The 26,389-nt window shown below is 36.9% G+C and overlaps 1 protein-coding gene and 1 pseudogene across 18 annotated transcripts in view; one reads left to right on the top strand and one right to left on the bottom strand.

The window, feature by feature from the left end:
* The window catches only part of CREM (cAMP responsive element modulator), a 74,334-nt gene that overhangs the window by 41,899 nt on the left and 6,046 nt on the right, over positions 1–26,389 (bottom strand). For 16 of the 18 annotated variants that reach the window (XM_078075373.1, XM_036084106.2, XM_036084097.2 and 13 more), the window contains exons 2-3: positions 22,814–22,914; positions 12,504–12,627 (exon numbers count right to left, since the gene is read on the bottom strand). In XM_078075373.1, coding sequence (XP_077931499.1) covers positions 12,504–12,627; positions 22,814–22,857 — 168 coding nt within the window. In that variant the 5' untranslated portion in view covers positions 22,858–22,914. Of the gene's footprint in view, positions 1–12,503; positions 12,628–22,813; positions 22,915–26,389 lie in introns of those variants that run through there. The other 2 variants (XM_078075374.1, XM_078075375.1) reach the window with 1 other exon arrangement.
* On the top strand, positions 9,016–9,165 carry LOC118530598 (U2 spliceosomal RNA; annotated as a pseudogene).

Below are 26,389 nucleotides of genomic sequence, written 5' to 3'. Positions count from 1 at the left end.
AAAAAAAAATCCTTATAATGACACTTGTAACTGGGAAAACGTCACAATGTTGTAACAGCACTTGATTAGCACCTAGCAGACTCCCTCCAGTCCGTAGCTAGGTTCCCTTAAGATGGGGTTTATGATGTCACAATACAGCTGCAAATGTCACAGAGTTACTGGGCCTGCATTCAAAAGGGTTAATAAAGGGTGAAAAAAAAAATGTGAATTCACAATATAGCAGATTTTGCTATCAACTCTGCTCCTGAGAAATAAAATCTATACCTTACCTATTTTAATTTTAAGGACTACAATTAAAATCCACTAATGCTCTAAGCAAGAAGTTGGAAAACTATCTTGATTTCTGTGTATTAAGACAAGATTCTTAAAAGAGCCTGTTTCTGTTCTTCTGTGAGGAAAAAAAAAGTGTTAACAGAATATTTCAAATATTTTATGGTTGAAAATAGGAAAATAATGAAAGTGAACACTTGAATAAAGATGCAAAATATTTCATTTTTTTAAAGTTGTGCTTAATTGCATTAAAGACAACACAAAATGAAAAATGTAGAAAGTGAACATTTGAATAAAGATGTAAAATATTTCATTTTATTTTTTTAAAGTTGTGCTTAATTGCACTAAAGACAACACAAAATGAAAAATGTAGAGTTGGTTTCATTTTACTGTCCTTCTTTCCCATTGAGTTTTTTTTTTTTTTTAAGTTTGGCTAACAGATTGCAAAATTCAATGCAGTTAAATTTTACTTAATTTTATTTTAATTAAAATAAAATATTTTATTTTTTTTAAACTTTTTTTTTTAAAGATTTATTTATTTATTTATTTGAGAGCGAGAATGAGAGAGAGAGAGAGTACATGAGAGGGGGGAGGGTCAGAGGGAGAAGCACACCCCCCGCTGAGCAGGGAGCCCGATGTGGGACTCGATCCCGGGACTCCAGGATCATGACCTGAGCCGAAGGCAGTCGCCTAACCAACTGAGCCACCCAGGCACCCCAAATTTTACTTAATTTTATGGGTGCCTGGGTGGCTCAGTTGGCTAAGCGCCTGCCTTCCGGTCAGGTCCTGGGATCAAGTGCCATGTCAGGCACCCCACTCAGCGGGGAGTCTGCTTCTCCCTCTCTCCCTCTGCCCTCCACCTGCTCACGCTTTCTCGCTCTCTCTCTCAAATAAATAAATTAAAAAAATTTTTTTTACTTAATTTTACCTTGAGAATTTCAGTTGAAAATATTTATTGATAACAGAGTTAACCACATAAGACTCATATTTTTATATCTATTAAGTTAAAATTCTAAAGAGAACTACATGGGAATGCTGTTGCCTCACATGTTTTTTGTATGTGGAGAGCATAAACAAATACCATCTGAAATCTATAAATAAAATAAGAAGGGGAAGTGGATCACTTTTCTGGTATTGTAAGTGTAAATGGCTGAATATTAAGTCTTTTTAAAAAAAATTCTCCTCTTGCGGGGCGCCTGAGTGGCTCAGTTGGTTAAGTATCTGCCTTCGGCTCGGGTCGTGATCCTGGGGTCCTGGGATCAAGCCCCACATTGGGCTCCCTGCTCAGCAGGGAGTCTGCTCTCCCTCTCCCTCTGCCTCTGCCCCTCCCCTCGCTCATGCTCTCTCTCTCTCTCATTCTCTCTCCCAAATAAATAAAATCTTAAAAAAAATTCTCCAGAAAGCAAAGCAAATATCAAAATTATATCATTCTTAATTATACAGTCTATTTTCATTATATTTCCAATAAGCAGTGATGATCTTTTGAGGACAAATTAAAATTAGGGGTTCTTTATCCTTTGAAAAACAAATGCTTTAGCTGATTTGTTTTTCCTACCTAATCTGTATAGTATCTTTAGTTTCCTATTTGTAGCAGTTGGAACATCATTTTATATTCTAACCAATATGTGTTTCATTTATCATATTTTTAAAGTACTATGAAAATGAATATTATCTTGGTAGAAGTTAAAATTTTTTTAACTCCAGAACTTTTAAATATCAATCCTATATTTGGTTTCAGAAGACTCAAACCAAAACTGGTCATAATTACTAGACAAATGCAAGTAATAAGTGCACATAATGAAGTTTCAGTGAGATCCTGAGCCCAAAAGGGCATATACCCAGCAGATATCTTATAAGAACAAACAGTAAATATTAAAACTACTCTTAACAATAATGTAGATCATTTCCAATAATCAATAAGAAATGTATATGCCAAAAGCCAGAAACCACAAAATGAATGCCTAAAACCACTTATTAGCCAAGCTTCATGTTAATCTTTATTTCCGAGCAAAAAACTCTATATAAGAATGTCTATGAAGCAAACTTCAATTCACTTGAATTATTTCTCCTACCAATAACTTTGTGTAAGTCCTTAAAAGTACTGAACTGGCAAAAACAAAAACACCAAAAAAACCTTAAGAATTATAATAATAGGGGCACCTGGCTGGCTCATGTGGAAGAATGTGCAACTCCTCGCCTTGGGGTCGTGGATTTGAGGTTCACACTGGGTGTAGAAATTACTTAAAAAATAAATAAACTTCTTAAAAAATAGTAATAATAAATAAAATGTGGTATATACATTCAAAGGAATATTATTCAGCCTTACAAAGGAAAAAAATCCTACTACGGATTATGATGTGGATAAAACCTTGAGGACAACAAGCTAGGTGAAATAAGCCAGTCACAAAAAGACAAATACTGATGCATCCACTTATATGAAGTATCTAAAAGTAGTTAAGTTCACAGTAACAGAAGGTAGAATGGTAGTTACCAGGGCTGAACGCAGGGGTAGTAAGAAAGTTTTTGTTTAATGGATATAGAGCTTTAGATTTGCAAGATGAAAATGTCCCGGAGATCTGTTTCACAACAATGTATTATTAACACCACTGAACTGTACACTTAAACTTGTTAAGACTGCAGATTTTATGTATTTTTTACCACACACAAAAATAGTATTAACTATGGCCCCATATTTGATGGATATAATAATTAACTAGCTTCTTGCCAGGAAAACACTCAATAAATTGATTTTACCAAAGCAATGGGACTGATTCCTTCATCATCTTATAAAACATTATTCTAAAGCTCTGTGTGCTCCCATACTCTTGGCCCCAGAGTGATGGTTCAACACATAGAATGGTTACTGATGCCAGAAATTGTATAGAAACAACTACTAATACTTCAAAATGGATAAAATTTAAATTTTCTATGCTTTTCACATACCCAGATCAGAAGCTGAGTTGAGATCTAAATATGGAACTATCTTAATCTGTCACTGAATAATGAAGGAGTAAGAGTATACAGTACATATATAATAGGTACTGCATAGTACTGTTTAGTATGTGTATCTATATACATACATGTGTGTACACAATATATATACATATGTACATATACAATTCTCTACAGTAACAATATATAACATCTATAATTATATTCAATTATTATGGAATTTCCAAGTTAATGCCCCATATATGGTCCAGTTCCACACTGAGTACCCTATGTATTACAAGTAATAAAGAGTAGAGTGCTTAATTAAATGTAAAGCCAGACTGCCTGGGTTCTAATGTTGGCCTTGCCTCTTACTAGCTGTGTGACCTATGACAAGTTATTCATTCAGTCTCTCTATACCTTATTTTCCAGAACTGCTGAGGATAAAGAAAGCAGTACCCTTCTAGAGTTGTTGTGAGGACAGAGTCAAAGTGCCTGGCACATAATGAGTATTCAATACTCACTTTTGTTATTTTTATTATTGTCGCATTTAAGTAATTTAGTCAAGCATTTGGAGTTTAAACAATTCACATGTATTAATCCTTTGATTTGGAAAGGTTAAAATACTTTTTAAAGTCTTCCTCAAAATTCAGGTGGGGAAAGAAGAATCAAGGATTTACATAAAAATAAGTCAAAATCTGAATCAGTGACAAAACATGGCTAGACTAAACTGCATCCTTAAGTTTTTTCAGTTTCAGTCCAAAGGTCAGAGTTCATACACAGGCAAGTCTAAGAATTTAGCTCCTAAAAAAGCATTATAATGAAACTTGGTCTTATCATGAAATCTAAAATCTAGCAATAAATTGTATTTTAGATTTCCGGAGCCAAAATGGCATAAAGAAATTCTTGCAATGTTTTAAAACCCCTTTAAATGAAATGCAAAGTACAAAAATTTAGGAGCATAAAATATACCATTTCAAATAAGTTCATGGTATCATATGAGAATATTGCTTATAAAACAACTACGAATTATTTTTTTTAAAGATTTTATTTTTTTATTTATACATGAAAGACAGAGAGAGAAGTAGGCAGAGGGAGAAGCAGACTCTCCGCATAGCAGGGAGCGCGATGTGGGACTCTATCCCAGGACCCTGGGATCACGACCTGAGCCAAAGGCAGATGCTTAACCAACTGAGCCACCCAGGCGCCCATATCTTTCCTTTTCTAAACCCTCTGGAGGTCTATTTAAGCATACTAAGTAGATTTATATTACTTTCAAATGAATTCCTAATACAACATTATTTTTTATTATTTTATTTTATTATGTTATGTTAGTCACCATACATCATTAGTTTTTGATGTAGTGTTCCATGATTCGTTGTTTGCGTATAACACCCAGTGCTCCATGCAGTACGTGCCCTCTTTAATACCCATCACCAGGCTAACCCATCCCCCCCCACCCCCCTCCCCTCTAGAACTCTCAGTTTCTCAGAGTCCATAGTCTCTCATGGTTCATCTCCCCCTCCGAATTCCCCCCTTCATTTTTCCCTTCCTGCTATCTTCTTCTTTTTTTTTTTTAATATATGATGTATTATTTGTTTCAGAGGTACAGGTCTGTGATTCAACAGTCTTACACAACTCACAGCACTCACCATAGCACATACCCTCCCCAACGTCTACCATTTATTTTTAAACCAGCATAAGCCACTTCATCTTAAAGCCTGATTGCAACCACTGGCCTAACTGCTACCATTCTAACCATTTGAGGCAGGTTAGTAGAATGATAAAAGCAAACAATTATTGCACTTCGACCATGTGCCAAGCATTGTACTTGCACTTCACACATGTTATCTCCTTCATCTTAATCTATCAAAATCAAAGAATTCAGTCTATTAAGTATTAATTTAAAACTATATATAAACATTAGGAAAATAATTTTGAGGGGACCTGGGTGGCTCAGTTGGTTGGGCAGCTGACTCTTGATTTTGGCTCTGGTTGTGCTCTCAGGGTCGTGGGATAGGGCCCCACATCAGGCTCCATGCTCAGCGGGGAGTCTGCTTGGGGTTCTCTCTCTCCCTCTCCCCCCCATGCTCTCTCTCTCTAAAATAAATAAATCTTTAAAAAAAATAATTTTGTGTCTTTAGTGTTAAAATATAGTACGAAAAATATTTTGTACCACTACTTTTAAGTAAACAAACTACATTTAATTCAAACCTTGTATATGTATGTATACATTAAGACTCTTTCCTTATACCAAGTACAAAGCAGTAAATGAGCCCTTAAAAAAGGGAAAACTAGAAAGTTCTAAGGACCTAAGGAGACCAACTTACATTAGAATACCTATCATAGTATATTAACATATCTGATATCAAATATATAACCATTATTTTTTAAAAAGGTATTATCTGCCAAAATAGAAGTCTACTGCTATATAGGACATACCTATTTAAAGGTAAATTTTCCTGAACTATTTCTGCTTGCATCATCTTTATCTGATAGTGTGTCTACTTAATACATTCACTACCATAAGCAGGCTTTTCTCTCCCATGCCTTTCTGGAGAACAACTAGAGATTTCTCTCTGTTCAGAAAACTCACATTTCTGAAGAACACTATTAAGATGTCATCATAATTAATCAATAAAGTGAAAATTTCCAAAAGCCTCTGTTTTGTAATTCCTTTAACAAATGTAATTCTTTTAACAGCTTGGGGTTTACAAAGCTTGTAGTAACTTTAAAAATTAAAATCAGGCAAAGTAAATAACCGCTGAATATTAGTCAAAGAAGAAACTACAAAAATTAACATTCTTTTTCTTCAAATTTCAATGCCTACTCTACTCCTTTTGTTGCCCTGTTTTTTATTATTGTAGTTAATAAAATGTAGAATAAAATTTACCATCTTAACCATCTTTAAGTTTATAGTTCAGTAGTAAGTATATTCACACTGTCGTAAAAACAGATTATTCAGAACATTTTCATCTTGCAAATCTGAAACTCTATACCCCCTAAATAACAGCTCCCCTATAAACCTTTCCCTAGTCTACTCTTTTACTACAAAAAAAAATCATAGAGAAAAGGGGTAAAAAGAATAACTGTTTATACTCAGTTATTTTCCCATTATTGCTAGTGACAAATCACCTCTCTCTTTGGAGAACTTGGAACATCAAACAAAGGGTATCCAAACCTCATAGAAAATCATTATAAAATGACAGAAGATCTTTAACAATCTCTCCAACACTAAAACTAATTTGTAAGCATTTTTTCTGATTATAAGTATAAAAGCGAAATCTTTTTCTAAAATTTGACTGATTGCTTTATATCTGCTTAAATTATCTTTGAAATATCAAATTTTATTCAAAGTATTATCACGAAGATGAAAACAGAATGCATTCTAAAGCCAAAAACTAACCTTTAAAGAAATGTGCTGGCTACTATAGACAAAATTACAAAATACGAGTACAGATATATAATAAATTCTTGTTCAAATTGAACAAAATGGTCCCCACTATTAGCAGTTCACAAATTACTTTTTTTTTAGATTTTATTTATTTATTTGACAGAGAGAGACACAGCGAGAGAGGGAACACAAGCAGGGGGAGCGGGAGAGGGAGAAGCAGGCTTCCCACTGAGCAGGGAGCCGGATGTGGGGCTCGATCCCAGGACCCTGGGATCATGACCTGAGCTGAAGGCAGATGCTTAACGACTGAGCCACGCAGGTGCCCCCACAAATTACTTTTAATTTACCTCCCTCAAACCCTGAATTACCTTCAAGAATGAGTTACATTTTATTTTTATTTTATTTATTTACTTTTTTAAAAAGATTTTATTAATTTATTTGACAGAGAGACAGTGAGAGAGGGAACACAAGCAGGGGGAGTGCGAGAGGGAGAAGTAGGCTTCCCCTGATGTGGGGCTCGGTCCCAGGACCCTGGGATCATGACCTGAGCCAAAGGCAGACACTTAACAACTGAGCCACCCAGGCGCCCCAAGAATGAGTTACATTTTATTTATTTTTTTATTTTTTTTAAAGATTTTATTTATTTGACAGAGAGAGACACAGTGAGAGAGGGAACACAAGCAGGGGGAGTGGGAGAGGGAGAAGCATTGGCTTCCCGCGGAGCGGGGAGCCTGATGCGGGGCTCGATCCCAGGACCCTGGGACCATGACCTGAGCCAAAGGCAGACGCTTAACGACTGAGCCACCCAGGCGCCCCAAGAATGAGTTACATTTTAAAACAGTATATTTTCTTGAAGTAGTTGACTAAAGAACATCATACAACACAGATATAGCATTTACTGAAAAAAATTCAGTTTTACTTTTCTTCCAACTTTTGTTCATTTTTAGAGAGAATTCTAAGTGAAGTAAAACATTATATAAAAAAATTAAATTAAAGCAATGAAAAAGAGCCAGAGGAAGGAATACATAAAAATAAGGAGCAATAGAAAGTCAATACTGAAATGAAAATTTTTACCTCAAAATCTTAAGAGGTACATTCTTCTCCTTCAGTAAGAGTCACTCACGTAAGGGAATTAGTATGTTGAAGTTGAAAAACAAGATTCAATTGAACACTAAGCTTAAATTAGATCTACTTAGCTGACAGTAAATATACCAAATCAACCTAACACAATGCAGACCATCTTTAATATACAAATATGTTGCTGACACATTATCAATAGCAAATGTTTCATTTGTTTTGTTTTCTGATAGCCATCCACACCCTTCCTGGTCCTACTTAGGACCAAGAAGATGGATTTTTGGCACAGCCAGACAAAGCAATGAGAAATGTCATTCTAATTTCCCACCATATTGAAACAGAAAACATACATACAGCTCATATATTAAAATGTATCCTTTGTTAAATCATTCCTACTTCAATCCCTCACTGCATGCCAGGCCGGCTTTATTCTGAAGTGCTCCTTTACATATTGTTTGCATTTAGAACAGACAGGATAAGAAAGGAGATTAGCAGAGTATAATCCTTGAACAACATTCCCAAGTGGTTTTTTTCTGCTCCCTATAGTCTCTTTGTTTCCAAAAATAAACAGGTCCATGGGAAGGTTAAATTTTATATTAGAACAAATTCTCTTGAGGCAGTGCTGACCCTGATGATCTCCTAGAGCTTCCTTCAAGCTCTAGGACTCCTGTGATTCTGCTCCTTTCATCTTTGCTGACACCTAGAGAACTGGTCATTTACAAAAAAGAGTTATTTAACTTTTAGAGTTGAGGTGTCAAACTCAGGCCCATAGGCTTCATCAGCAGCTACAAGGAATGAATCTCTGGGAAGCTTATTTTAAAGCACATCCTTTCCAGTGGCTCCATGTGGATTACCTCGCCTATCCAGATCTTCATGGCGACATTAACAATCCCCAAGAGACTTGCAACAAGAAAAGTTCAGGGTGTCCTCACTCTTGCTTTCAGAGTAGATTACACATTTATGAGATAAATGGGGAAATGTGAATAAGAAGTACGTATCATTGCAAGGAATTATGCTTGATTTTATTAGGTATGACAGTGACATTTGGTTACATAAAAAAATGTCCATAATCTTTTACAAGTTGCATACCCAGAAGTAAGTAGGAGTAAAATGACATGATGTCTGAGATCTGCAGAGCTGCTTAAAATACTTCAACAAAAAGAAAAAAAAAGAAGATAGATGAGGCTACAAAAATCTTAGTAATTATCAAGTTTATGTATATACAAATTTATATACATAGCAGCATTATTCTACCTTGTATATGTTTAAAATCCTACATTTTAAAAGAAAGTTTAACTTCCCATTACCCATTTAAAGATATTATCTCCAGAAGATATGTGGCTATCGCTTCTTGGCCTTTTGGCTAAGATCAAGTGCAGAAGATATGTGGCTATTTTAAAACTACTTGTATATACAGTAATATATATATAGTAATTTTGCTTTTCACCATTTTGGCTTTTGGACAGGGTTTCCTCCTGGCTTGGTTATTTAAAATAAACTCTCCAACTTATTACCAAGAGTTTTTCCAGGGGCGGAGGGGATGGAAACTAGTCTTACATAGCAACACATACACTTAACAAACAAGAAAGCAGCTTCAATTAAAAATAAATCAACATAAAAAATATCTCAGGCAAGAAGAAAGCCAAGTCACAATTTAACCTCAATTATTTGCCATCCCCAGAATCTGTTTATGGCAACTCCTGCTTTCAGCTCTTTGACATTATCACCACTGTGACTTTATTTACTTTTGACTACAGGTAGAAGGGAAAGATTTCATTTATATCTGGGAAGTTGTAAAACAGGAAAACTAGAAACTTAAAACTCTAGCCTCCCTTGGTGCACATGGAGGCCTGAGGGACAAGAGCAGGCTCGAGTTGTCAGATCTTCCTGAATGTGATTATATTTTGGTAACCCCGACGGGCAGAAGCTTTGGAAAGGCCATGGTACTCAAAACTACTACTATCAAATGACCAGATGCAAAGGATCAAACTGACTGGATCTTTTGGTCACACCCTTTGTTCCCACACTAGTTAATGATAATTTGACCATGTAAAAAGGAAATTAAGTGTTATAAATTCCTACCTATACCAAACAGTCCTCTTTGAAAAAAATGAAACAAGTGGCAAGTATACAAGGACCTCCGGAATTATTCAGAAAAGTCAGTCACTTTTAGCATACATTATAGTTTTAATAAAGATTTCAATCTGATTTCCTAATGCTTCTATCATATAATAACACATCATAATGAATACTCACAAATGAACAGCTTCAGCATCACAAGAACCTAATTGTTTAGAATCTAATTATGTTTAGAAAATTCTGACTGCTAAGAATTTGTCCTAATTCTTCAAAAATCATGATCCATGCATGGCATAGAGGATAACTCTTAGTTAACCAAAGTAATCAATGAATCAGCACACAGAGTACTTCTTAATCTCCCAACATTCCTAATATGTGAAAGATAAAAACCATAGTTTATTCTTTGATCAGATCTTTAAGATATGTAGAAAAAAAATACCATAGCAAGTCCATGAACTTGCTATCCAGATTTAATAAATACCAACATTTGATTAGTTGAGATTTTTAAAGCAAGCATTATAAATACAAACCACAGGCTTTTTCCTACATCTGATTCAGCTTTCTCGTGTCTCTCTCTCTCCTTCCATTTTCCTCAAAACACTCCACTTTGCCACACTCCTGTCCTCACCCCTTTGTCTCACAGACTCATCTTTCTCTATTATTTCACAGAAAAATTTCTTGAATAATCTATACTTCCATTTCTAACTCCTCTCCCTCTTATTTCTTCTCTAATCTATGAAAACCTAGTTTCTATTCACTGGACTCCCATTCAATTCCAAACTCTCATAAATCCAAGGTTATTTTTCAGATTTCATATTACTTGAACTCTTCAGTAACTTCTGACTGATGCTCACAGAGCTGGGTGTCACCCAGGCTGAAGGTCCTCAGGGCTGCAAATTATCATTTTTAGACAATGGAGATGTACTGTTTTGACTGTGCAGGCCCAGAAGAGGGAGGGAAGGCTATGTGAGGGTCAGTTAGCCAGGACCTAAAGGGAAGGGAGTCAGTTAGAAGGGACCTAAAGGGAAGGGAAGGGAAGGCAAAAGGAAGATTTGCTTTCAACTACCACTTTGGAAAAGAAGGGCTGAATTAAAGATCAGGAATCATAGTGATAAAAACTCTAGAAGATCACAAATTTATGAAAAAATGTATGTGTATTGTATTCTTTTCATAAAGACCCTAAGGTTAAAGATATACACCAAAATGTTAACAATGATTAAATCTCTGGATGTTAAGATTATGGATAGTTTTTATTTTCTTCTTTATAATAATATATATTTTGTTAATTTTCTACAATGAACATACATTTTTTTTAATAAGAAAAAGGCTGCCCCCCCCCCCCCTTAAATAGCAAAAGGTCTGCATGCCTGTATTCCAGGGTAACAAAGAAGGGTGTTGCCAGGGAGATGCAGCTCCACAGAATACTTGTGAGAAAACCCCCAGGGAGTGAGTAGGTGTTAGGAGCTTGAAGGATGAAAGAAAAGCAGGCTGGGTGCTTGGGGCCCAATCTTGGGAAAGAAGAGACCTCACAGGAACCTGTCTGGCCTGAGACAACCCAGGAAGTACCTGGTATTCCCCCTGGACCTCCAGTCAGCCATCTTGGGTGTCCTCTCTATCCTCCCTTCAAGATACTATGAAAATCTCACCACTGCACTGTATCCCACACTACCATGACTCCACACAAAAGGTGTCTCCCCTACCGGCTGGCTGACTTCCAATCCAACCTCCACACAGTCCACACACATATTAGTGTTCTAAACACAGGGAACATTGTGCTTCAAGAATATTTAGAATCCAGAATACCCTACACTCTCAAATGTATACAACCTCTGCTTATGTTTACCAGCTCAACTTCCCAGCCCAGACGCTAGGCTCCAGTTAGCCCCTCGTATCCATTGTTCCCCAACACTCTGGCTTTGTGCCTCTGCACACACTCTTCCCTGGCCTAGAATATGCTTCCCTATCCTTGTCCACGTGGCAAACTCCTATTCACCCTTTATATCTAGCTCAAAAGCAAAATCCTCCATAAAGTACTCCTAGTCACCTGGCTGCTCTCTCCTCTGTAAGCCTTAGTCATTTTGTACCTAACATTTTATAGCACTTCTTATATTATTGGAGCTATCATTCAATTACCTGTCTTCCTACTAAACCATGAGATATTTAAGGCCCAAAACTACATTTCCCCATGTATCTAAGTAGTGCCGAGAGCCAGTAGGTACTCAAAAAATATGTGATGAACTAAATAAACGAATGTGTTTGTTTTTTACTACATACTTTTATAGATATCTCAGAAATAAATTTTAGGAGCTAAAAATCAGGCACTAACTCATACTGGTGGTCTCTATATGAAACCAATTCAAAGACGTAACTAAAAAGACAGTAAAGATCAAACCAAATATATACTAGGCAAATGTAAGATTTCTATAGTATTTCCAGCTAAGAATCTAAGACTATACCAACTTGGAATTACCAACCTTCTGAAACAGTAATTTGAGGATTACATATTGCAGGCAGGTTTTTGTTTTTCCTTTGCAATAGCGGTGGTGGTGGAGGGAACATTGCAAAGTGTCCCTTACAAGGCAAAGTAACTAAAATACGTATCTTCTCTTTGAAATCAAATCAGTAATAATGGCTGATAACCAGGAAACAGGGGAAACTTAAAATCAATTTCAAGAAAACAGAATCTGCACATACTTATTTCCATATAGTTTCACTTTCGTCAGTGCCTGCCTATTGCCTACATTAAATTTACCTGAGCTAAAGTAGGGACTGAATTTTGACCAGTCTGGGTCTGCATATGAGCAGATTCGCTCTCTGCCACAGAATCTGTTACACTTCCATCCTGCTGAGATTCAATTGTTTCCATGGTCATTTGTCTGAAAAGACAATAAAAAGGAAGAAGTATTAAGGCCCTATCTGAAAGATTTCTCTGCATTTACTTAGCTTTCTGATATTCACTTCTGTCATCAATTGTACTACCTTATTTTTCAAGAGGTAGGTTCAGTAGCAGAGTCCTAACTCTCCAAACGAACTCTGCTCACCAGATATGAACATTACCATTGCAGGAAGCACTGCAAAATGTTTTACGGGAATTCACTTATTTAAAACAAATGTTAATCTTGGGGTGCCTGGGTGGCTCAGTGGGTTAAATGACTGCCTTCGGCTCGGGTCATGATCTTAGGGTCCTGAGATCGAGCCCCGCATCAGGCTCTCTGCTCAGCAGGAAGCCTGCTTCTCCCTCTCCCACTCCCCCTGCTTGTGTTCCCTCTCTCGCTGTCTCTCGCTCTGTCAAATAAATAAATAAATAATCTTTAAAAAAATTAAAAAAATAAAATTAAAATTAAAAAAAATGTTAATCTTATAATAATGTCTCCTTAATAATTATTTTAAGCCCTCCAGTATAAATGAGTGAAAAAAGTAGGCTTTCTATTTTACATGAAATATAAATATTCTATGACTGTCTAGGCCTTCGATACCTGTTTCATAATATATAGTATCAAAGAATTTCCCCATAGTCTAAATTAAATGCATTATAATATAAAGATGTGTCTAGCTTTGCCAGCACTAACCAGTTTCTGATAAACAAGCCTCTCAAATTGAATCATGCAGAGCTGACCACATGTCCTACAGCTTCCCATTTCGTTAAAGAAGAGAATCTAATTTTTCTGGAAAAATTTTAACATAATTTTGTCTATGATATCAATTTAAGTTAATGATTTCTATTTCTATATATAAGATAAACCATATTACAATAAATTTTATCCTACTACAAACAAAATAAATTAAACAAAATCAAATATTAAAAACTTACAGGAACTATTCTCCCCGCTGTTATTTTCAACTATCAATGATACAATGTGTTTTTCTCACTTTAGTAGTCTAATTATATAGCCAAAAAGTACGCAAGCCACTTAGAACTTTGAATTAAAATATCCAAATCCTTTTTCAGATTTAGTTACCAGATCCTACAAAGCTTTCATCCATGTCTTGTACTTTACTACCTTCTTTTGCATTTCAATAGTCATTATCTGAATCCAAGCCTTCCATTCTCACACCTATTTATACTGCACTTAAGTTACTTCTATTGAAAATCATTTCAAAACTTATGACAATTTAGAGCAATTATAAATGATAAAAATATAGTCTACTATGAAAAAATGTCTTTCCCTTACTTCCCCAGTTCCTTTATCTCTCTTATTTTCTAGAACAGCCTAGGCAAGTATAGATCACCCTGCATAAACTGCCAATTCTTCTGGCTCTACGTTTGCTTATGTGAACAGTTCCCAAACAGAATACCTCAGAACATTTAGTTCTGCAGGTTATGAAAAGGTATTATCTAAAAAAGAGGGCGGGGGAAACACTTAGTGAAAAAGTTCTAAATATCCGGGGTTAAAGGTTTTCTTTGCTGCAGAAATTCTCAGAAGCCTGAATATGCTAGTGGGCCTTCAGAAGGTGGAGGGTGCAGATCCAATAGACAGCATTTTCCCAAAGTATCTGACCACCAAAAACTCTTTTTCCACAAGGCATGTCCTAAAGTAGTGTTCTGAAAACAACTTGAGAAATGTTGTCTTATGCTATTTCTTACACTTTTTAAAGTTCTCAAGAGCTCTGCCAAGAACTTGAGTCTCAACTCAAAACACTATGCTAGAAGGCCTTCCCCACTAAACTATTCATTTTAGAAACATTTATTTATTTAGTACCATCTACATGACAGGCCCCCAAAATACAAAAGTGGGTAAATTGCAGCCCTTGCCCTGAAGGAATTCATTCATTAATTGGTCCTTGGACAACTTCTATCAGAAGTAACTAATGTACTTGTTGGGGGAGGCGGGGAGCAGATTCCCGGCTCAACCCCAAATCTACTGAATCAAACTTTCTGGGGCATCTAATTTTTTTTTATATCCAAGAGATTCTGATGTATATTAAAATTTAGGAAAAACTTAGCTTATTGGTAAATTCTATCAGGTAGACCCATAAGGAACACATGTAAAGTAACTTCTTAAATTGTGTAAAGAATGTTATGCATAAAATACTTTCAGAAACATAGGAAGTAATGATTACATCTGCCTGAGGATGGGGCCATATAAACATATACTGAACAATGAGAAGAATTTCACCAGGTAGAAGAGGAAAAGAGAACTATGAGAGCAAGGAAGTACAGAGTATGGTTGGAAAACAGAATAGCAGATTGTAGTAGAGAATCTAGGTGCCAGCGGAGCCTATTTAGGTTCAGTGAGGAGGAGGCAAAGCAGGACTGGTAGAAGTAGGGCTAGAAAGGTCGGATGGAATCAGAGAAAGAATAGCTTTTAAAGCTCTAGAGAGAGGGCACCTGGGTGGCTCAGTTGGTTGGGCATCGACTCTTGGTTTTAGCTCTGGTCATGATCTCAGGGTCTTGAGATCGAGCCCCGCGTGGGGCTCCCCGCTAAGAGGGAAGTCTGCTTTCCCTCTCCTTCTGTCCCTCCCCCTGCTCGTGCTCTCCCTCTCTCTCTCACTCTAAAATAAATAAATAAATCTTTAAAAAATAAATAAAGCTGTAGAGAGGAAAAAAAAAAAGCCCACCTCACTCAGATGCGTCCTCTACTCTAGGTCCTTCAGTGTGTATTTTGTCAATCTATACTGTATAACATTTCAACTATTTGATATCCATGTAGAATTCAGTCAACAACTGAATAATAAGCCAAAGTTACCTGTTAATACACAAAACAAATGGCCTAAAGCCTATATACTAAAACTTCTAAAGCAAAGAGAACCTCTCCTAGTCCCTACTTTAAACCCATTCATTTTTATTTCAAATACAATTCTCATTTATCTGGTTTCCAAATATATTAGATATAAGAAGTAACAACTGACAATGGCAGCGATGGAGGGAGAACAACATAGAATATAACAAGCAGATCAAGAATCCCAAGTGTGAGGTAATTTGGATCCAAACAGGGTAAAGTCGCCAAGTTCTTTACATTCAAGAAATTGAAAAATATGAGTTAAAATTCAATAGTGGTATTTATAATAACTATCCTGAATCATCAACTCAAGGTTAATTATACTCAGTATACTTTAAGAAAAGAGGGATACACATAATAGAATCCAGAAAGACTTTCATCAAAAAAAAAGCTCTAATGCTTAAAAAGGTCACCCTAAACTAGGACTCATTTTTTGAGGTATAATAGATTATGTATATTATATATATATATATATAATAAAAGATTTCATAAGTTATTAACATTTCAAAATGTTTCACATATGAAAGTGTTTTGTCAGGCATTATGTCAGGTAATCACCTTAATTGCTCCCATTTTCTCCTGGGTACTTCCCACAGTCCAACCTTTTGCCCTTTCCTTTCTTCAATCTATATACTACAGCTTCTTCAATCCTATACGCAGATGACTCCCAAGTCTGTATTTGTGTACACTCCCCTCCTTTGAAGCATCTCAATCTAGTTTTCAGATGCCTGCCCCTTCCTTTCTATTTCTTTTATTCAAGAGCATCACTACCCACTCAAGCACCAAAGCAACAAGCTACAAGCATGTGTCCATATACGAGTTGGTACCAGATTAGCGACAAAAACCCACAGAGCTAAGTATCAGCCAAATCAGGATGCCATAAGACCTGGAGCCTCCTAGTAAAGAAAGGCAGAAATGGAAGGTCAGCAGCCACCCCATTCATCCTTCCTGCCACATGTGGCATCATCTACTATAACCTCCTATCCCAACACTGGACCAAGCTGCCGAGTTTTGCTACTCCTCATGATTGCTGCCGTCCATTCTAAAGACTACACATCACACTTGGCCTCCCTATAAGTCATGACTAAACTAAACTAAGCCATGATGCCCCTTCACCCATGCCAGAATCACATCCATTAACACCTCACATTCCTACCTCCCCGGTCACTGTCAAAGATGTAAGCTCCTCCCATACTTCATTGTCCCTCTCATAACTAGTGCTTCCTTTCCCCTGTAATTCAGTTGCTTACTCCTACTCCTATTCTCCTTCCAAGCCCTTGCAACGTGCTATCTGGAACTCCAGCCCCCACCCCAGCCCCTCAATAGATAGCAGCTTGTCTTTGCATACCTAATCAGAATCAGAATGTTGACCTGGTATCCTCTTGATTCCCACTACCATTTCTTAGCTGTTCCTCCTCTGTGCCTTTGTAGAAACCCCTGTTCTGTTAAGGCCCGAAGTTATCGGGTATACCATCCTATATTCATCCACACGATAATCATTTTCTATTCACATCCAGGATGTAAACTGAAGACTTTGACACTTGACTTAAAAGCTTTCCTCTCCGGAGTGTCTGGGGGGCTCAGTCAGTCAAGCGTCTGACTCTTGATTTAGGCTCAGGTCATGATCTCAGGGTTGTGAGATTGAGCTCTGCATTGGGCTCCACCCTCAGTGGGGAGTCTGCTTGAGATTCTCTCCCCCACCCCGTCCCCCGGCACCGCTGCTCATACACACGTGCTCTCTCTCTCAAATAAATAAATCTTAAAAAAAAAAAAAAAAAAAAAGCTTTCCTCTCCACTATTCGGTTATGTTCAACATTCAAAGGAAGGACCCCTGCCTCACCCTGATGCCTCAGTCCAAGACTTTCTCTACTCCACTGCCATCTACTTAGCTGGTCATACACTGGACATAGTCCGTGTCCCAAACTGCTCCACCTCTGAAATAATTAATCCTGACATCCCACTCTGACTACAATATCCTATCCTCCCAACTTACATCCACCCTCGATTACTCGTATCACACCTGCTGTTCCACCACACTGACATCTCCAGACCACTTTCTCTTTCCATCAGCCTCCCATTTTCTTCATATCCCATCCTATTCAGCTTAGAATCCATGGTTTCTCATTTTAATTATGGTTTCCCAATACTCTAAATTCTCTTGTCCCTTGTCCTTCTGTTGTATCTGCGTAGTAAATACCAATCTCAGATAAAACCAATTCTACCTCCTCTATGCCGTCACCAAGGCTGATGAACAATACTGAATAAAATTATAAAACAGTATTATTAAGGCTATTGAATTCATGGCTTTTAACCTCAAATAGGCAGCAGTCTTACTGTTTCCCTAGTGAACTTACTCTTCCATTCTCTACAACTCTTTCAAATTTTTCTCCCTTTTCTCAAATCTCCGAGCCCACCTACTATCCTACACTCAATGTAAGGACTTGCCTCCTGTTCAGATGAGAACTCCTTCAATTTCCTGCCACCAAATCAATAAACCCACTTATGTCTACACCCACCATTTTATCTTGCCTCTCTTAAATTCTTTTATCTGTGCTCTGGATCCCTCTTCAAGGGAACTATATTATCAATTACCCTCCCCCCCCCATGGTCTCCTCTTATCAAGATTTAAATAGGTTCAACTCTTCAATCTCACACTCATACAAACACACAAATCCACTGAAAAGTCCTTTTCTAGCTATTGTCTTGAACCTCTCTTCTTCCTCTCACTGCTAAACTACATTAAAGAATTACCAACACTATATCCATTTCTTTATCTCCCACCTATTCCTAGACAACCCTAAAAACTGGTTTCTGCTTCACTAAATTTCTCTAGTAAAGATAACCAATCAGTCACTAAATCTAATGTTCATTTTAAGTCCTATCTGGCTTGATCCCTCAGCAGTATTCAACACTGTTGGCATCTTCCTTCTTGACGTCATCATATTGCATTTTATGCTCGCATCCCATTCTTTGACAACTCCTCCACAAGCTCCTTTGCTAATTCCTTCTGTTACTCAATGTCAACGTTCACATTGCATGTCTTCAGGGCTCTGTTTAGCCTTTTCACCTCACTCTCAAATCTCCCTTTGTGTATTGTCATCCATTTCTCTAGTTTCAAATACCAGCAACATCACTCTCAAATCTAGAATCTCCAGCCCACAGGTCTCTCTTGAATTCCAAAATCATATATTCAAATGCCTATTTATCATCTCCAAATAGGAGCCCTACAGGTACCTCAAACTCAGTGGGTCCAGACTAATCTCCTCCTTCTTTGTCCACAAATGTGTTCCTGCTCTGAGTTTCTTACCTCAGGAAACGGGGCTCCACCATCCATCAAGTGACAACCTGGGTGTCATCTCTAACACCCTCTCCCTTTCATTCCCTACAGCATCATTACCAAGTGTGATGACTCTAATTACTAAAGAACAAGTTAGTCCCTTCTTCACCACTGCTCAATCTCCCTATTCCAATCCATGCTAACAGTTCTTTCTCAAGCATACATTTTAACTTAAAACTCTTCAGTAGCCCTCTGTTGACAGTAGGATAAAATTCAAACTTCTTACAATAATCATAACCACAACAACCATTTGTTGGTGCTTATCATGTGGTAAACGCCTACTGGCTTTAATCCTTAACAACTTTATAAGATCAGGATATTTAGTTCTTCTTTTAGAGATAATGAGGTAACCTCCATAAGGAGGTTAAGAACTTAATCTTACCAACAATCTGATCTGATCAGAGTGGCATAGCCAGGTTCTGAACTAAGATCTTTTTCCAAAGTCCATATTCTCAATTACCAAACCAAACTGCCATTCAATCTCTTTCACAATGTGACCCTCTTTTACTTTTATGGCCTCATTTCCAGTCACTCCTTTCTTCCCACATTCTGCATTCTGGCCTCCTCATAAGCCATTTCTTTCAAATACACATCCTATTCCCTCAGTTCTAATCTTTTATATCTGTTCTTCTCTCTTCCTGAACTGCTCTTCACCCCTTCTTTGTCTAACAGGCAAATTCCCTACAAGTTTTTCAAGGCCTGGCTGAAGGACACCATTTTCAAAAGCCTATTCTAATAGCCTTGGACAGAATTAGTTATTCTGTTCTGAGTTCCCAAAGCATTTTATGCAATACTTCCATTATAACACTTGTCTAGCATATAATACATTTATTCACAAAATACTAACACTAGTGTAAGCAATTCAGGGACAGGGATTACATCTTATATTTCAATGTATTGCCAGTGCCTAGTACAGAACCTACCATAATTGTTAAATAAACCAACTGATCAACTATTTGGGAAGACTACGCAACTGTCCGATGTCACTAAAATGATAAAAAAATAAGGTTTAGAGAGATTAAGTGACTTTCTACAGGGCACATAATAGACAGCATGACAGACAGTGAACAAGAGGTCTTATGAACTCTAGGGTTCCTTCCACAGCCAGTGTCCTGAGTATTCCAGTTCAGATAGCATTTTATAATAAAGATGTGCTTTTGAGTATGCTGCAACTATTGTTACAATCTTCATCCAGATATGCTTTGTCTTTCACACTAGTATATAGGGACTCTAATTTTATACCATTTGTATTCTTCTAGAGTGCCTAGTATAGTGACCAGTACATGTCATTCAGTACAAGTTTGATACTAAAATCAATTTATTTGAGGGGTGCCTGGCTGGCTCAGTCGGTGAAGCACGTGACTCTTGATCTCAGGCTCGTGAGTGCGAACCCCACATTGGATGCAGAGATTACTTTAAAAAAAAAAGAATATTTTTAAAAAATAATAAGTGAAATAAAATCAATGTATTTGAAGGTAAAAATCATCTACAGAAGACTAAGCCAGTGCTATCTATTTAAAATATATACCCTATCATTTCCAAGCCTGTTTATTCTACTGATCAATATCCAACTGCTCTCTAGCACAAACCTCTTAAACCCACTAAAAACCAACCCTAGGGCAGGACTCAGGGAAGAAGATTCAACTAAGAATTAAATGTTCAACATGGGTCAAGCACTATATTAGGCATTTTCAAACAGTATTTCAGTGGGAGATTTACGACCCAGAACTCAGTGTAAATGATATACATACAACACTAACACCTGAAAATCAGCCTCAGTTAGTCCAGACAAAATTCATTTATGAAGAATATGAGAAAAATCCATTACAATCCTTCATTGTTCACCATGTATCTTATAGTTAAAATTGAAGAGATGTATCCAAGAATATGTTCCCCAAAATCTCACTTTTTTTTTTTAAAGATTTTATTTATTTTTTAACAGAGAGAGAGAGACAGCGAGAGAGGGAACACAAGCAGGGAGAGTGGGAGAGGGAGAAGCAGGCTTCCCGCTGAGCAGGGAGTCTAATGCGGGACTCGATCCGAGGACCCTGGGATCATGACCTGAGCCGAAGGCAGACGCTTAACAACTGAGCCACCCAGGTGCCCCAAAATCTCACTTTCTCTATCAAATGTTAAACACAGTTGTACTAAAGTTAATAATCTATAAATTAATTGAGCAATAGTTTAATCTTAAACAATAACCCTTATTAGAAAGACCAATTAGTAATCATGTTATAAAATATTTAAAAATAAAGACATATAAGATGAAGCAATAAAAAAACTAAAACAAAAACAAAAAGTCCATTAAGCACTATAAACTAACAGCAAGCAAAATACTGGCAAATATTTGGTTCCACAATTCTAAAAAAACATAAAAATCGCTAAAATGGGCATATTTAAACTTATAAATTATTAATAGTAGTAGCAATTTTCTTTTCTTATGAAGGTTAAATATTTCTTCTGAAATCTTTATATTATTTAGCAAACCATTTTCTTCTTTGATAGAAAAATAAATGTTATCCCAATATGTTCTAAATATATTAGGATACAGTTTAATAAAATGTTAAGATAGCCATGTTTTAAAATAATAGGATCCATCCATTAGCACAATTTTCAAAGACTTCTAGGTTGAACTACTTTTAGAGGGGTAGAACTGTGTTTGCTTACTCTGTTATTTTCTTTTTTTTTTTTTTTTTTTTAAAGATTTTATTTATTTATTTGCGAGAGAGAGAATGAGAGACAGAGAGCATGAGAGGGAGGAGGGTCAGAGGGAGAAGCAGACTCCCTGCTGAGCAGGGAGCCCGATGCGGGACTCGATCCCAGGACTCCAGGATCATGACCTGAGCCGAAGGCAGTCGCTTAACCAACTGAGCCACCCAGGCACCCTGCTTACTCTGTTATTTTCTAGAACTTTAATAGAACATCTATGTTATACTGCAATAACTCCTCAAACCACCGAAGTACAACAGTACAGTACTATTTGTAGAGTACAATAAAATAGGTAGACAACCCATTATATATCTTCCAGAAATAAATACAAAAGAATATATTCATAAAATTATATTTACAATTATAGAAATATCGAGGCAACTAATGACCAAAGTTATTTAGGCATCCCTATGTGTCAAGAACATGTAAGATAAATAAGTAGAAAAAAAAAATGAGAAGAAAACGGAAAAACATTTTAAAGGAATGCTATCGTTGGTACCTAGGAAAGTGTTCTTAAAAGACGAGAGAAAACAAAGATAAAGGGGAATACAGGCCAAATCTATCTAAATGAAAAATAAGACAAAGGCAGTTTCCTAATTATAATTAAAGTGTTCAATTAACTAACAAACTTCTAAAATCTTAGTTGTATCCCATTTGCAAAGACAAACCACACTGCAAAGCAACTATATTTGCCCTTGTAAAATTTTAAAAATAGAACCCAGCTGCGAAAGGAAAAATTATTAGTTGTTTCTATTCTTCATTTATAAATAGTTTTACAAAAAAAGTCAGAGAAAATTTATTTTCTTTTTAAAGCTAGATCCAACTAATAAACCAGAATGTCTCTGAAAGTAGCCAAAAGAAAACTTGAAAAATTCTATCTGGATTTTTGTAAAAAATTGATAAGGACATTGTTCTGTTTTACATTAGGAACAAGCATAACTTAAAGGCAAGGAGGGACGAAAACTAAAACTCTGTCCACATCCTTATGTATGGTCTCCTTTCTAAATGAAAAGGCCAGCATGCAACACGAGCTGAATGTACATGTCCACTTCTCCCCTCCACTGCCTCACAGGGTACAGGGTAGAAGGTGAACACTTTAGTGGAATAGCTGACCACGCTGGGTACATTTTATCATATTTTCTTACTGCCATATATACACATACATACATACATATACATTTATGGATACATGTCTCTCTCTCTCTCTACATATGTATCATTCACTTATCCATTAGTTTAACTTTTAACTCTCTAAGCAGAACTTTCAAAAGAACAGAAAAACATATATCCACCTACCTTAGATTTGTCTTAATATATTTTTTCCTGCCACATTTGCTCATTATTAAGACATTTGTAATCAATGCTTTGTTCCTTCTCCGTTTTCTTCTTTATTTATCCTGCAGGAAAAATGACAGTTGAATTGGGAGATCACAAATTTTATTAAAAAAAAACCTCTCAAAAATAAATAAATTAATTAATTAATTAATAAAATCTCTCCAAACTACACCAGAATACCCCCCAGAATACCCTAATTTCTATAAAACTGAGAAAACAGACTAGAAAGTTAAAACTCTGTATTTTATTTCCAATCTTACTTCTTTACAATTTTCTTATCTTCTAGGAGAAAAAATTCAAAAAACATAAATCATGTGCTATTTATCAGGTTACTTCCTACTGAAGAGAAAGCAGTGCTGTCTGAATCATTGAATATACACTACATATATATAGCTAATGGTATCAGCTCTATTTTAAAATAATAATCACTTAATAAACTGAGTGAATTTATCGTTTTCTTTTATCATTTTCTTAAATTTCATTCCACTTCAACAAATTTGTCAACCATTTTTTATCTACCTTAAATTCAAAACTGGCTTTTGTCAAAGAATTTTAACTTCAAACAAAATATTAACAGTTCCTTTAAAATCTCCTCCAATAATCTATAGTCCACTTAAAAAGCTGTTTTTGGTGCTCGCTTCGGCAGCACATATACTAAAAAGCTGTTTTTGACACTCTAGCAATTAAACCCCATTTTTTTACTAATATCTTTTAAAAATATATATTTGACAAGCTGAATGAAGTAAAATTGGCAAAGAAAAAAGACAAAGGAACTGGGAGCGCTTAATTCGCTGTTGAGGTGGAAAGGATAAATGTGCACAGCCCTAAGGGTCTTCTAGGCATCTTTGCCAGCAACGGTGCTGCTTAGCCACAGATATCCTGCTTTCAGAGTTCCCTCCTAAGTGGCCCCTCTAAAATGGTGTCATACCATCCTAGTCATTTTAAAACTGAGCCAGTAGGTGGGGCGCCTGGGTGGCTCAGTCAGTTAAGCATCTGCCTTCGGCTCAGGTCATGATCCCAGGGTCCTGGGATCCAGCCCCACGTCGGTCTCCCTGCTCCGCGGGAAGCCTGCTTCTCCCTCTCCCTCTGCCTGCCACTCTGCCTACTTGTGCTCTCTGTCAAATAAATAAAAACCTCAACAAACAAACAAACAAACAAAAACAAAAAAAACTGAGCCAGCAGGCACTAGGACAATGGTTATAGCTACCGTCCCTCTGTCCCCCATCTCCCAGCATAGGGACAACAGGAGATGGTAGGACATTTGAACCAGGCTACCTACAACACAAACAAAAAGCAAGGATGGTGCCATTCCTTTGGATTAAACCTTATTCTGTTATATTCCACTGGTGTTTTACATTGGGATATCTAATCTTCCATAAAAATTGCATAGCCTAGAAGCAGGGACCAGCATGGAAGAGACAGATAATAAAATGTCCCCACTCTCCAGGAGATTGCAATTTAATGAGAGAGACAGACATTTAAACAAAGAACATTGATAATATTATTTGAATAGTAATGATCTTGGCACCACATAAAAAGAGAATTAACTCTAATTTCTATATTTCTCTTGGAAATACCATTTTCTTTAATTTTTGAATGAGTAATACATTCTTATGGTCCCAAATTCATAAAGTAGCAAAAGGTATGCACTGAAGTCCAGGAACAGCTACACACTTGCTCTTCCCAGAGGCAATCAGCATTGAAGAAGTACCAGCTTCCAGCCACCACAGCCACAAGATGTCAAAGGGAAAATGACTAGTCTCATACTAGAATAATGACCATCAGACAAAACTGATTCTGACTCAGGCTTACCAAAGAATGATTTCATCCCAGCTACTCTCTAAGAAGTCATCACGGATTGATTGCCTGCTTGCCAAATCTAAAAGAAAGCCTTCTAGTCCCTATCTTCCTTATATCCCTACAGCATTTCCTACTCCCCAAATTTTCTGCTGCTTGAACTCTTTGAAACACCGTGTTCATGCTTTTCTTCCAAATCATCCAGGTCCTTTGTCCTCAGTCTTCTTTGCCTACTCTTTAAAGGTATTCCCAGGTTTCCCATCACAAAAATCTGCCCCCCACACACAGGCTCCCTAGGCTACTTCGTCCTTACTTGATCAGTCTCAGATCTCATCTGCAGTCTAGACTTCTCTCTCCTGAGCTCCAGCCCTATGCATCTGCCTATTAGATATCTCTTAATGGTTTGCTCACAGATCTCCAAGCCCCAAATGTTCAAATCTAACCTCAACGTCCTCACTCTGCATCTCTCCTCTTGCTATGCTCTTATCTCAGTGAGTAACATCAACACTGACTCAGCCACCCCATCTGGGAGCTTTCCTCTCCCTTCATTCCCCACTTCCCATGTCCTCAATTCCTGAGGAGGCAACGTGATTTAGTGGTAGCAATAGCGTGTGGTATAAAAAGCACTGGCATTGGGGCGCCTGGGTGGCTCAGTCATTAAGCGTCTGCCTTCGGCTCAGGTCATGATCCCAGGGTCCTGGGATCAAGCCCCACATCGGGCTCCCTGCTCAGCGAGAAGCCTGCTTCTCCCTCTCTCACTCCCCCTGCTTGTGTTCCCTCTCTCGTGATCTCTCTCTCTGTCAAATAAATAAATAAAATCTTAAAAAAAAAAAAAAAGAAGTAAAAAGCACTGGCATTGGAAGCTGATCTGGGTGTTACCCTGCCCTGAGTTCTATCGTTTATTAGCTATATGATCTCGACAATAATAAAATCTTCCAAGCATTCTTCTCTGTCAAATGGAGATCTTTTTGTGAGGAGAAAATGTAATAATAAACACAAAATGTCCAACTGTGCTTGGAATATAAGCAAGGACCAACCACTGCCTAACTCAGCCTCAATAATTTTATCTCCTGTCTCTTGACTCTGCTCCATTCTCTCCATCATCTGACACTGCTTTAGTTCTGAAACTGATTATTTGACAAGATTAAAGCAATAACTGCCTCTCTATAAAGCAATTCGTCTCTCCCTATAATTTCACTTCACTCAAACCTCTCTCTCAACCTCTCTTAATCTACTCCACTAGACCACAACACTCTATTCAAAATGCAAAATCCAAACATGCTATTTATTTCCTTATTCAAAATCCTCCAATAGACCCCTTGCCTTAATAAATAGCCAAAGTTCTGAGCATTATAGTTTGAGGTACTTGGTAGAGGCTTAATAAAGTTTGTTGTAAAAGCATTCAAATTTTAAGGTATAACAATCCTTTCCATTACATTAATTTTCCAGGTTCAAAATTACCTTGTGTGGATTTGTAAAGCAGGAGATCCCATTTTACTAAAGTTTAAGCTCTGCATATTTTGAAAAACTCAGCTGCTTTTTATACTATTGATCTCATCCAAATCTGGTTTAAATGTCCTAGAACATGCTACTCTTTGGTAGACAAGGATTGACTTAGGATCCCCCACTCCCACATACACAAAACACCTGAATAGTTGAGAGCTCAAATGTCCTAATATGTTCTCATACTAAGCTAATTATGATATATATTCCATTTAGCCTAAAACATACCCATTGAAT

The sequence above is a fragment of the Halichoerus grypus genome, chromosome 6, assembly GCF_964656455.1.
Source record: "Halichoerus grypus chromosome 6, mHalGry1.hap1.1, whole genome shotgun sequence".
NCBI classification, from domain to species: Eukaryota; Metazoa; Chordata; class Mammalia; order Carnivora; family Phocidae; genus Halichoerus; species Halichoerus grypus.
Note: the sequence above shows the minus strand (reverse complement) of the source record. Positions and strands in the feature narration are given on the sequence as shown.